Source organism: Doryrhamphus excisus, chromosome 17, assembly GCF_030265055.1.
Source record: "Doryrhamphus excisus isolate RoL2022-K1 chromosome 17, RoL_Dexc_1.0, whole genome shotgun sequence".
Taxonomy (NCBI): Eukaryota; Metazoa; Chordata; class Actinopteri; order Syngnathiformes; family Syngnathidae; genus Doryrhamphus; species Doryrhamphus excisus.
Genome location: NC_080482.1, coordinates 9,518,453 through 9,533,402, shown reverse-complemented (window position 1 = coordinate 9,533,402; position 14,950 = coordinate 9,518,453). Strand labels below are relative to the sequence as shown.

Below are 14,950 nucleotides of genomic sequence, written 5' to 3'. Positions count from 1 at the left end.
TGGTCAAAAAACAGCGGAAACCTCACACACACTCAACAGGGGGCCCAGAAGCACCCAAAAATGGCATAAAATCCCAATGTTTGAGGATGTTGATTTTTGAAAAAAACGTAAGGGGTTAGTATGTCGTTTTTTTCAATTTATTCAACTTGCTGAAAATGCACTTTTCTGGTCAAAAAACTGCGGAAACCTCACACACACTCAACAGGGGGCCCAGAAGAGCCCAAAAATGGCATTAAATGCTAGTTTTAAATTTTGTGATTTTTGAAAAAAACGTAAGGGGTTAGTATGTCGTTTTTTTCTATTTTTTCAACTTGCTGAAAATGCACTTTTCTGGTCAAAAAACAGCGGAAACCTCACACACACTCAACAGGGGGCCCAGAAGCACCCAAAAATGGCATAAAATCCCAATGTTTGAGGATGTTGATTTTTGAAAAAAACGTAAGGGGTTAGTGTGTCGTTTTTTTCAATTTATTCAACTTGCTGAAAATGCACTTTTCTGGTCAAAAAAACAGCGGAAACCTCACACACACTCAACAGGGGGCCCAGAAGAGCCCAAAAATGGCATTAAATGCCAGTTTAAAATTTTGTGATTTTTGAAAAAAGCGTAAGGGGTTAGTATGTCGTTTTTTTCTATTTTTTCAACTTGTTGAAAATGCACTTTTCTGGTCAAAAAAACAGCGGAAACCTCACACAGACTCAACAGGGGGCCCAGAAGAGCCCAAAAATGGCATTAAATGCCAGATTTAAATTTTGTGATTTTTGAAAAAAACGTAAGGGGTTAGTATGTCGTTTTTTTCTATTTTTTCAACTTGCTGAAAATGCACTTTTCTGGTCAAAAAACTGCGGAAACCTCACACACACTCAACAGGGGGCCCAGAAGAGCCCAAAAATGGCATTAAATGCTAGTTTTAAATTTTGTGATTTTTGAAAAAAACGTAAGGGGTTAGTATGTCGTTTTTTTCTATTTTTTCAACTAGCTGAAAATGCACTTTTCTGGTCAAAAAAACAGCGGAAACCTCACACACACTCAACAGGGGGCCCAGAAGAGCCCAAAAATGGCATTAAATGCTAGTTTTAAATTTTGTGATTTTTGAAAAAAACGTAAGGGGTTAGTATGTCGTTTTTTTCCATTTTTTCAACTAGCTGAAAATGCACTTTTCTGGTCAAAAAAACAGCGGAAACCTCACACACACTCAACAGGGGGCCCAGAAGAGCCCAAAAATGGCATTAAATGCTATTTTTAAATTTTGTGATTTTTGAAAAAAACGTAAGTGTCGTTTTTTTTCCATTTTTTCAACTAGCTGAAAATGCACTTTTCTGGTCAAAAAAACAGCGGAAACCTCACACACACTCAACAGGGGGCCCAGAAGAGCCCAAAAATGGCATTAAATGCTAGTTTTAAATTTTGTGATTTTTGAAAAAAAACGTAAGGGGTTAGTATGTCGTTTTTTTCTATTTTTTCAACTTGCTGAAAATGCACTTTTCTGGTCAAAAAAACAATGGAAACCTCACACACTCAACAGGGGGCCCAGAAGCACCCAAAAATGGCATAAAATGCCAGTTTTAAATTTTGTGATTTTTGAAAAAAACGTAAGGGGTTAGTATGTCGTTTTTTTTTTATTTTTCCAACTAGCTGAAAATGCACTTTTCTGGTCAAAAAAACAGCGGAAACCTCACACACACTCAACAGGGGGCCCAGAAGCTCCCAAAAATGGCATAAAATGCCAATGTTTGAGGGTGTTGATTTTTGAAAAAAACGTAAGGGGTTAGTATGTCATTTTTTTCTATTTTTTCAACTAGCTGAAAATGCACTTTTCTGGTCAAAAAAACAGCGGAAACCTCACACACACACTCAACAGGGGGCCCAGAAGAGCCCAAAAATGGCATTAAATGCTAGTTTTAAATTTTGTGATTTTTGAAAAAAACGTAAGGGGTTATCGTTTTTTTCATTTTTTTTCAACTTGCTGAAAATGCACTTTTCTGGTCAAAAAAACAGCGGAAACCTCACACGCACTCAACAGGGGCCCCAGAAGCATCCAAAGGTGACATAAAATGCCAATGTTTGAATTTGGTGATTTTTGACAAAAAACGTGAGGGGTTAGTATGTCGTTTTTTTCAACTTGCTTCTAATGCACGTTTCTGGTCAAAAAAACAGGGGAAACCTCACACACACTCAACAGGGGGCCCAGAAGAGCCCAAAAATGGCATGAAATGCCAGTGTTTGAATTTGGTGATTTTTGACAAAAAAACGTAAGGGGTTAGTATGGCGTTTTTTTCTATTTTTTCAACTAGCTGAAAATGCACTTTTCTGGTCAAAAAAACAGCGGAAACCTCACACAGACTCAACAGGGGGCCCAGAAGCACCCAAAAATGGCATAAAATGCCAGTTTTAAATTTTGTGATTTTTGAAAAAAACGTAATAGTATGTCGTTTTTTTCATTTTTTTTCAACTTGCTTCTAATGCACTTTTCTGGTCAAAAAAACAGGGGAAACCTCACGGACACTCAACAGGGGGCCCAGAAGAGCCCAAAAATGGCATAAATTGCCAAAGTTTGAGGGTGTTGATTTTTGACAAAAAACGTAAGGGGTTAGTATGTCGTTTCTTTCTGTTTTTTCAACTTGCTGAAAATGCACTGTTCTGGTCAAAAAAAACAGCGGAAACCTCACACACACTCAACAGGGGGCCCAGAAGCACCCAAAAATGGCATAAAATGCCAGTTTTAAATTTTTTGATTTTTTAAAAAAACGTAAGGGGTTAGTATGTCGTTTTTTTCAATTTTTTCAACTTGCTGAAAATGCACTGTTCTGGTCAAAAAAAACAGCGGAAACCTCACACACACTCAACAGGGGGCCCAGAAGCACCCAAAAATGGCATAAAATGCCAGTTTTAAATTTTGTGATTTTTAAAAAAAACGTAAGGCATGTCGTTTTTTGTCATTTTTTTCAACTTGCTGAAAATGCACTTTTCTGGTCAAAAAAACAGCGGAAACCTCACACACACTCAACAGGGGGCCCAGAAGCACCCAAAAATGGCATAAAATGCCAGTTTTAAATTTTGTGATTTTTTAAAAAAACGTAAGGTATGTCGTTTTTTGTCATTTTTTTCAACTTGCTTCTAATGCACTTTTCTGGTCAAAAAAACAGGGGAAACCTCACGGACACTCAACAGGGGGCCCAGAAGAGCCCAAAAATGGCATAAATTGCCAAAGTTTGAGGGTGTTGATTTTTGACAAAAAACGTAAGGGGTTAGTATGTCGTTTCTTTCTGTTTTTTCAACTTGCTGAAAATGCACTGTTCTGGTCAAAAAAAACAGCGGAAACCTCACACACACTCAACAGGGGGCCCAGAAGCACCCAAAAATGGCATAAAATGCCAGTTTTAAATTTTTTGATTTTTTAAAAAAACGTAAGGGGTTAGTATGTCGTTTTTTTCAATTTTTTCAACTTGCTGAAAATGCACTGTTCTGGTCAAAAAAAACAGCGGAAACCTCACACACACTCAACAGGGGGCCCAGAAGCACCCAAAAATGGCATAAAATGCCAGTTTTAAATTTTGTGATTTTTAAAAAAAACGTAAGGCATGTCGTTTTTTGTCATTTTTTTCAACTTGCTGAAAATGCACTTTTCTGGTCAAAAAAACAGCGGAAACCTCACACACACTCAACAGGGGGCCCAGAAGCACCCAAAAATGGCATAAAATGCCAGTTTTAAATTTTGTGATTTTTTAAAAAAACGTAAGGTATGTCGTTTTTTGTCATTTTTTTGAACTTGCTGAAAATGCACTTTTCTGGTCAAAAAAACAGCGGAAACCTCACACACACTCAACAGGGGGCCCAGAAGCACCCAAAAATGGCATTAAATGCCAGTTTAAAATTTTGTGATTTAAAAAAAAAAACGTAAGGGGTTAGTATGTCGTTTTTTTCAATTTTTTCAACTTGCTGAAAATGCACTTTTCTGGTCAAAAAAACAGCGGAAACCTCACACACACTCAACAGGGGGCCCAGAAGTACCCAAAAATGGCATTAAATGCCAGTTTAAAATTTTGTGATTTTTAAAAAAAAAACGTAAGGGGTTAGTATGTCGTTTTTTTCAATTTTTTCAACTTGCTGAAAATGCACTTTTATGGTGGAAAAAAACAGCGGAAACCTCACACACACTCAATACGGGGCCCAGAAGAGCCCCAAAATGGCATAAAATGCCAAAGTTTGAGGGTGTTGATTTTTGACAAAAAACGTAAGGGGTTAGTATGTCGTTTCTTTTTGTTTTTTCAACTTGCTTCTAATGCACTTTTCTGGTAAAAAAAAAAAAAACAGCGGAAACCTCACACACACTCAACAGGGGCATGAGAAGCATCCAAAAATGGCATAAAATGCCAGAGTTTCAACTTGGTGATTTTTGACAAAAAACGTAAGGGGTTAGTATGTCGTTTCTTTCTGTTTTTTCAACTTGCTGAAAATGCACTGTTCTGGTCAAAAAAAACAGCGGAAACCTCACACACACTCAACAGGGGGCCCAGAAGCACCCAAAAATGGCATAAAATGCCAGTTTTAAATTTTTTGATTTTTTAAAAAAACGTAAGGGGTTAGTATGTCGTTTTTTTCAATTTTTTCAACTTGCTGAAAATGCACTGTTCTGGTCAAAAAAAACAGCGGAAACCTCACACACACTCAACAGGGGGCCCAGAAGCACCCAAAAATGGCATAAAATGCCAGTTTTAAATTTTGTGATTTTTAAAAAAAACGTAAGGCATGTCGTTTTTTGTCATTTTTTTCAACTTGCTGAAAATGCACTTTTCTGGTCAAAAAAACAGCGGAAACCTCACACACACTCAACAGGGGGCCCAGAAGCACCCAAAAATGGCATAAAATGCCAGTTTTAAATTTTGTGATTTTTTAAAAAAACGTAAGGTATGTCGTTTTTTGTCATTTTTTTCAACTTGCTGAAAATGCACTTTTCTGGTCAAAAAAACAGCGGAAACCTCACACACACTCAACAGGGGGCCCAGAAGCACCCAAAAATGGCATTAAATGCCAGTTTAAAATTTTGTGATTTAAAAAAAAAAACGTAAGGGGTTAGTATGTCGTTTTTTTCAATTTTTTCAACTTGCTGAAAATGCACTTTTCTGGTCAAAAAAACAGCGGAAACCTCACACACACTCAACAGGGGGCCCAGAAGCACCCAAAAATGGCATTAAATGCCAGTTTAAAATTTTGTGATTTTTAAAAAAAAAACGTAAGGGGTTAGTATGTCGTTTTTTTCAATTTTTTCAACTTGCTGAAAATGCACTTTTATGGTGGAAAAAAACAGCGGAAACCTCACACACACTCAATACGGGGCCCAGAAGAGCCCCAAAATGGCATAAAATGCCAAAGTTTGAGGGTGTTGATTTTTGACAAAAAACGTAAGGGGTTAGTATGTCGTTTCTTTTTGTTTTTTCAACTTGCTTCTAATGCACTTTTCTGGTAAAAAAAAAAAAACAGCGGAAACCTCACACACACTCAACAGGGGCATGAGAAGCATCCAAAAATGGCATAAAATGCCAGAGTTTCAACTTGGTGATTTTTGACAAAAAACATAAGGGGGTTAGTATGTCGTTTTTTTCTATTTTTTTCAACTTGCTTCTAATGCACTTTTCTGGTCAAAAAAACAGCGGAAACCTCACACACACTCAACAGGGGGCCCAGAAGCACCCAAAAATAACATAAAATGCCAGATTTTCAATTTGGTGATTTTTGAAAAAAAACGTAAGGGGTTATCGTTTTTTTCATTTTTTTTTCAACTTGCTGAAAATGCACTTTTCTGGTCAAAAAAACAGCGGAAACCTCACACGCACTCAACAGGGGCCCGAAAAGCATCCAAAAATAGCATAAAATGCCAGATTTTCAATTTGGTGATTTTTGAAAAAAAAACGTAAGGGGTTATCGGTTTTTTCATTTTTTTCAACTTGCTCATAATGCACTTTTCTGGTAAAAAAAAAAAAAAACAGGGAAAACCTCACACACACTCAACAGGGGCCCCAGAAGCATCCAAAGGTGACATAAAATGCCAGTGTTTGAATTTGGTGATTTTTGACAAAAAACGTAAGGGGTTAGTATGTCGTTTTTTTTCAACTTGCTTCTAATGCACTTTTCTGGTCAAAAAAACAGGGGAAACCTCACACACACTCAACAGGGGCCCCAGAAGCATCCAAAAATGGCATAAAATGCCAGTGTTTGAATTTGGTGATTTTTGACAAAAAAACGTAAGGGGTTAGTATGTCGTTTTTTCTCACACACACTCCAAAGGGGGCCCAGAAGAGCCCAAAAATGGCATAAAATGCCAGTTTTAAATTTAGTGATTTTTGAAAAAAACATATGTCGTTTTTTTCTGTTTTTTCAACTTGCTTCTAATTAACTTCTCTGGTTAAAAAACAGGGGAAACCTCACAACACTCAATAGGGGCCTAAGAAGCATCCAAAAACGGCAGAAAATTCCAGTCTTTGAGGGCGCTGATTTTCGACAAAAATATATACACATATACATATATATGCGCATGGGATATGCGATACCCACAAACGCATTGAGATGAATCGAGATGTCACCCGTCAATTGCATCCATACCCAGTGAATGAGCCGATGCACTCACATCGCACACATGCGCATTATTTCCCACGCCCTTCCAACAAACCTGTACTGAAGCAGCTTGAGCAGAAGGTCATTGCCTCGATTAGATGTGACATCTTCCGGACTCCTGCAGGACAGTCAAGAAGTTAACGCTCAACAGTTGGCAGTGAGATTTGATTCTATTATTGTTTTGGATTTTGATAACATTGTATTTATTGACGATAAACCAGCGTGGCACTATTTTAGCAAAGTAGAAAGCTGAAGCAAGTCATTCGTAGAGAAGACACACTGGTCTGACTGATGGCTAAGCGAGTCTTGAATGTAAATTCCTAATTTTATAGATGAAGATACATTCAGCATTAATCTCCAAAAAGTCACCTTTTCAGCTTGTTTGCCAAAGTACGACATTTCCCCCTTAAATATTTACAAGTACATACTTACATGTTAAAGCTATATCAGATAAAAACAGCACCATCAATACTCCTGTTAATGGACTCAAGTGTGCTTCAAACTACATAGCCACGTTATAACGTTATAAAATATTATGGGATGTACCGAGACATCCAGGCTTCAAGAAATAGGACATGCGTTTCAGTGAAGCGCGTGTTTAGGCTTGCTTACTCTGGGAACACCAAGGTAGGTTGAATTGCTGGGTTTATAGTGTGTGTAAAACTTAATGTGCACGTCCAATAATGCCTTGCGCACTGCCACTTCCATATTATATTTATTACCGTATATTGACTATTAGTGCAAATATGCAAATCACGTTTTATCTTATATTCTTCATAATATAATCAAACAAAACATACAAATATGTACATACGTAAATCTTGTTTACCTACTATTTGAAGAATATGCAAAGTTTATCATTTTTTATATCGGATATTCTTACTATTTTACGATATTTAATTCATACCGCATTGCATTTTAAGAGTGTTTTTCTTGTTCTTCTGCAATTGAGCTACAGCAACCAAGCATTTTCCCTTGTGGATCAATAGAGTCTGTCCAAGTCTGGTAGCAACGCCATAGTTCATAGTCTGATTGACTCCTGGCTGCCCTGACGGCTTTTTTTGCCAAACGAGAAATCTCATCACAATCCCCCTGAACGGCCATATACACAATAATTTGGAGATCACAGTATCGTCTGAATGATTCAATATTGATTCCTGTATTGTTGCACCCGTAATAAATATATGCTTTTTGTAGTTGTACACTTGTTCCATGATGACGATGCAACACTTACGAGGTGGTGATAATTTCATCCCTGGTTCTCCGGACAAGCAGGACTGGCCCTTGATATCTAACAGGAGACAGAAGTATTATCAGCCTCATCAATACAACCCGCAAATACAGTATACTCACTAATAACTTCCTACTCACTTGAGAAGCTGCTCTGAATTGTTGAGGTTCATGTACTGTCGCACCGTGTGCTGCACCAGGGGTCCTTAGACACAACACGTGTATTAGTTGATGCTAAAAGCTAGGTGTGGACACAAAAACGTCACCGAAGCAAACATGAGGACTCACTCCAGCTATCAGGCATGACTTTGAGGGCCAAAGGTAGAAGATCATCAAACGAGGCATCCAAAACCACTGACTGGATCTCTGGGTATGACATCACTGCCCAGGTAGCTACAGAGGGAGAACAATTTAGTACGTTTGTCATACAGTGGTGTGAAAAAGTATCTGAAACTTTTGGAATTTCTCACATTTCTGCATAAAATCACCATCAAATGTGATCTGATCTTTGTCAAAATCACACAGATGAAAAAAAACAGTGTCTGCTTTAACAAAAAACACCCAAACATTTATAGGTTTTCATATTTTAATTAAAGCAGACACTGTTTTTGTGAGTGAGGATGTTTGGGACCACCCAAACATTTATAGGTTTTCATATTTTAATTATAGCAGACACTGTTTTTGTGAGTGAGGATGTTTGGGACCACCCAAACATTTATAGGTTTTCATATTTTTATTAAAGCAGACACTGTTTTTGTGAGTAAGGATGTTTGGGACCACCCAAATATTTATAGGTTTTCATATTTTAATTAAAACAGACAAGGTCCTAAAAACAGTGGTATGAAAAAGTATCTGAACCTTTTGTAATTTCTCACATTTCTGCATAAAATCACCATCAAATGTGATGTGATCTTTGTCAAAATCACACAGATGAAAAAAACTGTGTCTGCTTTAACTAAAACCACCCAAACATTTATAGGTTTTCATATTTTTATTAAAGCAGACACTGTTTTTATGAGTGAGGATGTTTGGGACCACCCAAACATTTATAGGTTTTCATATTTGAATTAAAACAGTTAATTAAGCAGTGTTTTTTCATCTGTGTGATTTTGACAAAGATCAGATCACATTTGATGGTGATTTTAAGCAGAAATGTGAGAAATTATTATTTAGTATTTAGGACCTTGAAGATGTTACTGTATAGCTATGCACTAGTGGTACAGAGAGCACAGTTTGAGAGTCCATGCAATAGATGATAACAACATGATAGCATTGTTGTGTTTGTGTACCTGTGAACCCTCCTATGGACCAGGCGTATACGACTATGTTGCTGAGCTGGAAGCCCAGTTTGTGTATCGCAAACTGAATCACAACGTCCATGGCGTTGGCCTCATTCTGTGGAAACGGCACCCCCTGGAAAACAAGATAAAACAAAACATTACTTGTACCGTAATAAAACTCCCACAGTGGCGTAAGATACAATCTCTGTTCAGATGTTATCTGCTGCAAAACTCCAATTCCGACATTTGTTTCCCTGCTGCACATTACGGCGCCAAATTGCTGTTTACCGTGCTGCCTCCGAAACCCGGATGGTTCCATCCCAGGACAGAGTAACCACCTGCAGGGTGCATCACAACATAACATTCAAAACCCCCGCAAAGTGAGTCATCGGCACGTCACATGATACTCGCGAGGACCAGTTCTCACCCTCCAGTGGAGTGTTCATGCACCCCACCTCGTAGAATCCGGCATTGCCTTCGCAGCAGATGACCTGCAGGCAGAACACAAATGTGAGTGAAGTGACACACACATAATCACACAGATGGCATCGTGTGTAGTCATCTACCAGTGTTTGGCCCTTGCGTCCTCCGCCTCCCCTTCGATCGACAAACATGGTATCGATTTCATTGCCATCGCAGGCAATCAGCTTGTTTCTCTGGCCGTCAAACTGTGACGGAAGGAAGGCAGGAAGGGTCTTTGTTAGAAACCATCAGAGGTGTGTAGAGAATATGTGCTTGTTACCTCCTCTATTAGCTTGGCCTGGCCTTGCTGGAGCATCGGCCTCATGGCTTTCTGCAGCAAGCCCACAGAGCCAGGATACAGCATCCTCCTCCCAAAGGAGTGAGCGATGAGAAAACTGGAACAGGACCAACATAACTGATGATGATAATGATGATGATGACCATGTGTGGTACAGTGTGACAAGCTGTTAGAAGTGAGGAACACCTGACGATGTGGCACGGCAGAGTGCGCACGGAGCGAAGCATGCCGTCTGCTGCTCCCCTCAGTCTGGGCTCTGGCTTCAGCAGCGACACGCCAGCCTTGGATAGCTTCCTGTCACACATAGTTAACATGTTTGCAGCAAACAGATGAGGTGAAAAAACAAAAGATAACGGCAGAGCAATTATGCGGCCTATTTGTGCAATGGAAACAATTTACAGCTTTTTGACAAAACAAGTACTACAAGGCACTATTTCTAGTATCGACACATGACAATGTAGTATGTCTGATATAAACCACTGCCTACTTTTGAGGAAACACAACTAAAAATTAAAAAAATGAACATTAGCTTAGCATGGTGCTGTGCCTTAGCTCTGGATACTGCAGTATTAGCATGCTCCACAGTCTCCACTTTGCTGCAGAAGCCCTCAATTCTCCTCTTGCAAAGCATTTCTAGTTTTGTTAACATCCACCAGAGACCCTCCATTGTTCTTGTCGTTTTTGTTATTTATTTATCTAAAATATTCCTCATGAGAGGCTGCATGGCAGTCAAGTGGTTAGCACACAGGCCTCACAGCTAGAGTTCAATTCCACCCTCGGCCATCTCTGTGTTTTTTCCGGGTACTCCGGTTTCCTCCCACATTCCAAAAACATGCTAGGTTAATTGGTGATTCCAAATTGTCCATAGGTATGAATGTGAGTGTGAATGGTTGTTTGTCTATATGTGCCCTGTGATTGGCTGGCGACCAGTCCAGGGTGTACCCCGCCTCTCGCCCAAAGACAGCTGGGATAGGCTCCAGCACCCCCGCGACCCTCATGAGTATGAGCGGTAGAAAATGAATGAATTAATTCCTTATGTGGGCCGCACAGTGGACGTGTGGTTAGTGTGTATGCCACACAGTCAGGAGACCTGTGTTTGATTCTCCGCTTGGGCAGGAGTTTGCATGTTCTCCCTGTGCGTGTGTGGGTTTTCTCCGGTTTTCCTTCCAAAAATCTTAATTGGTAACTCCAAATTGTCCATAGGTATGAATGTGAGTGTGAATGGTTGTTTGTCTATATGTGCCCTGTGATTGGCTGGAAACCAGTCCAGGGTGTAGCCTGCCTCTCCCAAAGACAGCTGGGATAGGCTCCAGCATACGCGCGACCTGAGTGGATATTCCTTATTAGCAGTAACCTTCTGTGTCAAATGGTATGCTAATTCTTATCAGTACACAAGACATAAATCCCTTAGTGGTTATTTTCTCTCACAACTATATAGATATAATACAATAAAATAGCCCATTTATTTAAAAATAACACAAAAAGCTTACGGATTGCTGGCTTCTGTCCAGCTGAAATCTGTTGGCCAGTGAGAAAAGTCAAAGTCGTAGCATCTCAGCTTCTTCTACATAGTTCGGGAAGAAATAGACTAGAAATAATTAGTATATGGAAAAAAACACATTTACACTTCTACGAATCTTTGTGTGAAGCTGACATGTCCTCACCTTATTAGCTGGGGAGTGATTTGTCTTTGCCTCCTCCAAAATGGAAATAAACTGAAGATATTCTGGACTCCTCCATCTGCCCCAGCCTTCAGAGGGAATAAAACAACACATATTAAGTAACACTTAAATAAAAAATATATTGTAATGCGCCACATGCAGCGTACATTTGAACTCATGCACAAGAGGGACAGAACGAGTGTCTTCTCACCTCGCAGACACGCCACTCCAAAAAGACATAGCAGGGCCGTTGCCATGTACTGACTCGCTGGTACCAATTTACTGCTGCAGATGTAGCCTAACAAAACACACACGCGCATAAACACAACAGGAATCAATATGAGAAGTTGAAATGCAGCACACACTACCTCCAGCAATGAATCAATGATTCGGTTGATTGGTTTGATCCCACATGTGGGAAAACTGAAATCCATATGATCCCCACCCACTAATGTCACACAGTGGGTGAAATCCTTCAGAAAAAGCTAATGTGGAAATTATAAGTGAAGGATGGTAGCATGTACATTCATTCATTCATTCATTCATTCATTTTCTACCGCTTATCCTCACAAGGGTCGCGGCGGTGCTGGAGCTTCAGGCAAGAGGCGGGGTACACCCTGGACTGGTTGCCAGCCAATCACAGGGCACATATAGACAAACAACCATTCACACTCACATTCATACCTATGGACAATTTGGAGTCACCAATTAACCTAGCATGTTTTTGGAATGTGGGAGGAAACCGGAGTACCCGGAGAAAACCCACACATGCACGGGGAGAACATGCAAACTCCACACAGAGATGGCAGAGGGTGGAATTGAACTGGGGTCTCCTAGCTGCGAGGCCTGCGTGATAACCACTCGTCCGCCATGCAGCTCATTTTCATATATTTTTTGATGAATTGATTAAGTAAATACACCAGGACATTTTTAAGTTAGCAGGATTTATCAGTGTCATTATCTAACTTGAGGGACTCTTATTTTCATAGACCAGGCGTAGGCGTGGCTTATCTGTCCTGCACCACGCGGGAGTGGTCAATTGGCTGACGGAGCACAGTGTACATACGTGAGGTTTTGGTCATGTGCCGGGTGCGCTTCGCCTGCGCCGAGAATAGACCGTGTCTGAGCTGCCGAGCTTTCACTGTTTTGTCACTAAATTTTCATTGCGGCAAGCTGAAAATGTCGACACCGCTGCTTGGGGTGCGCCACGAAAACAGAGCCCAAGGTCATGTCAAGGTGGAAAAGAGTTGCATCACAAGTAAAAGGGCACTAAAAGGGTAGTTTAATGTCCCTGGGGTGATGAAAATGAAAATCACTCACAAAAAATAAGGATAAAATACATCTCATAGTTGCACAAAACCTCATAAGTCGTACCTTTGGCATACATCATAACACAATGATTAACTGCAACACTGATCATATGTGGATGAAATAATTCAGAAGACTCTCCGACTTACTTTAGCTCCTTTTCTTACCTTTTCTGTACAGATAGCAGATCAGCAAAGGAGAGCTGTAGTAGGACAGATACCACAGTGCTGAGGCCTGGAGGAAAAAAAACACAACCCCCATTTATTATTATAATTATAATTTAGCAATGTTACAAAATGACAAAATCTGCACTCTGTAGGGAGAGAGTGTGGACGTCCTTAAATATGCAATTGTTTCATACAATATCGGGTGTATTTTCATTCAAATACATGTTTATTGGGTACATTACCTCATCTTCAATTTTGTATCAGATTTATATTGAGTGTTGGACCACATGAAGTCAAATTAGTGCTTAGAAAATCAAGCACACTCATGAATGAAGTTGTAGGACAAGTATTAGGAAGAGTGCTTTTGTTATCCCCAAATTCCCTCCATATCTGACAGTGTGCATGGTTTCCTATGTGTTAGTGAACCCGCCCTTTCTGGGGACAATAACAGGTAGACAGAAAAAAAACAACCTGATAGATAGCCTACCACATAGCTATTCAACATGGCTACAGTGGAGGGCACAGTGTTTGCACATTTTTGCACATGGGCCATGGCACTATTAAAAATGTTTGTTAAAAAGATGTGAAACATTGTCAACCTTTCAAATGACAGTGTTTATTAGTGATGCATTGACTTGTTTTAACTATATAGCACACGTGGCATAATTTATATTGTTTGTTTACATGAGGGGCTGCACTGCGGGAGAGTGGTTAGCATGCAGGCCTCACAACTAGGAGACCTGGAGTTGAATTCCACCCTCTGCGATCTCTGTGTGGAGTTTGCATGTTCTCCCCGTGCATGTGTGGGTTTTCTCCATGTACTCCGGTTTCCTCCCACATTCCAAAAACATGCTAGGTTAATTGGCGACTCCAAATTGTCCATAGGTATGAATGTGAGTGTGAATGGTTGTTTGTCTATATGTGCCCTGTGATTGGCTGGCAACCAGTCCAGGGTGTACACCGCCTCACGCTCGAAGACAGCTGGGATAGGCTCCAGCATCCCCCACAACCCTTTTAATGGATTTAGATGAGACATTACCTTCAAAAAGACATTACCGCCCATACACAAATATGGGGTGAAAAGGAATACACAAAGAATACTGCTGCACTACAGTGTGGGGGATATACATGAAAAATATGACACTTGTCATTCTTCCCTGGATTTCTTAAAAAAAAAATTCAAGTTATTATATATTTAGTAGTAAGCAGCGTTTGTCTTGACTCAATGTTACAATGTAACATTATAAAACGCATCATTTCATTAGACTAAAATTATACTGACCCATCCGAGGATGCTGTCGGTGTGTTTCTCCAGACTCCCCGGCTGGTAGTTCCATCCCTGTCCACAGGAGGAGAAATAAAATAGCCACACCAGACTACCAGATGGCACTTATTTCTTAAAAACAGATCCTAAGACTGAACACGCCATGTAGGCTTTTTTACTTAAGGATGCTAACGCTAGCATTAGCAGGTGCATGACGAATTGCAATGTGGCTACAACTGGATTGTCTCTCACTGTGGAGATGAAAAATAATAAGAGACACAAACATAGCAGGATGTTGTTGTGTGACCAATATTTGCATTCACGATTTGAAAATTAGCCAGCCTACTGCAATGACAGGAGACGGTCAATAGCGAAACACTGACACTTCCGGATGTAGCCGGTGCTACAGCTTTCGGTGCTAACAGGCAACCGAAACCGCACGGACTTGTGTGTTAGCCGCACAAAATGAATGGAGGATGGAGTTCATATCTCTTTACCCTCCTCCCCGCTCTTCCTTCGAGTGGAGGTTGGTCTGGGGGGCGATGAATTCTTTGAAGATGAGGCCCTAAAACACAGCGAAGCCATGTCCAGCCGGCCATTCTTCCTGGATGAAAACGGAAGCCGGCGATGGCCAAAAAAGGGAACCGTCTCAAAATAGACTTACTTATTG

General features: G+C 40.0%; 1 protein-coding gene across 1 annotated transcript in view; it reads right to left on the bottom strand.

The window, feature by feature from the left end:
* abhd16a (abhydrolase domain containing 16A, phospholipase) overlaps positions 1-14,904 on the bottom strand; it is a 23,969-nt gene extending 9,065 nt beyond the window's left edge. Inside the window, exons 1-16 of the mRNA XM_058053327.1 lie at positions 14,778-14,904; positions 14,299-14,355; positions 13,017-13,083; positions 11,753-11,839; positions 11,545-11,630; positions 11,371-11,444; positions 10,067-10,174; positions 9,863-9,977; positions 9,687-9,788; positions 9,548-9,611; positions 9,409-9,458; positions 9,130-9,253; positions 8,129-8,233; positions 7,982-8,045; positions 7,845-7,901; positions 6,666-6,728 (exon numbers count right to left, since the gene is read on the bottom strand). Coding sequence (XP_057909310.1) covers positions 6,666-6,728; positions 7,845-7,901; positions 7,982-8,045; positions 8,129-8,233; positions 9,130-9,253; positions 9,409-9,458; positions 9,548-9,611; positions 9,687-9,788; positions 9,863-9,977; positions 10,067-10,174; positions 11,371-11,444; positions 11,545-11,630; positions 11,753-11,839; positions 13,017-13,083; positions 14,299-14,355; positions 14,778-14,879 — 1,325 coding nt within the window. The 5' untranslated portion in view covers positions 14,880-14,904. The remainder of the gene's footprint in view (positions 1-6,665; positions 6,729-7,844; positions 7,902-7,981; positions 8,046-8,128; positions 8,234-9,129; positions 9,254-9,408; positions 9,459-9,547; positions 9,612-9,686; positions 9,789-9,862; positions 9,978-10,066; positions 10,175-11,370; positions 11,445-11,544; positions 11,631-11,752; positions 11,840-13,016; positions 13,084-14,298; positions 14,356-14,777) is intronic.
* Between the last annotated feature and the right edge of the window lie 46 nt (positions 14,905-14,950).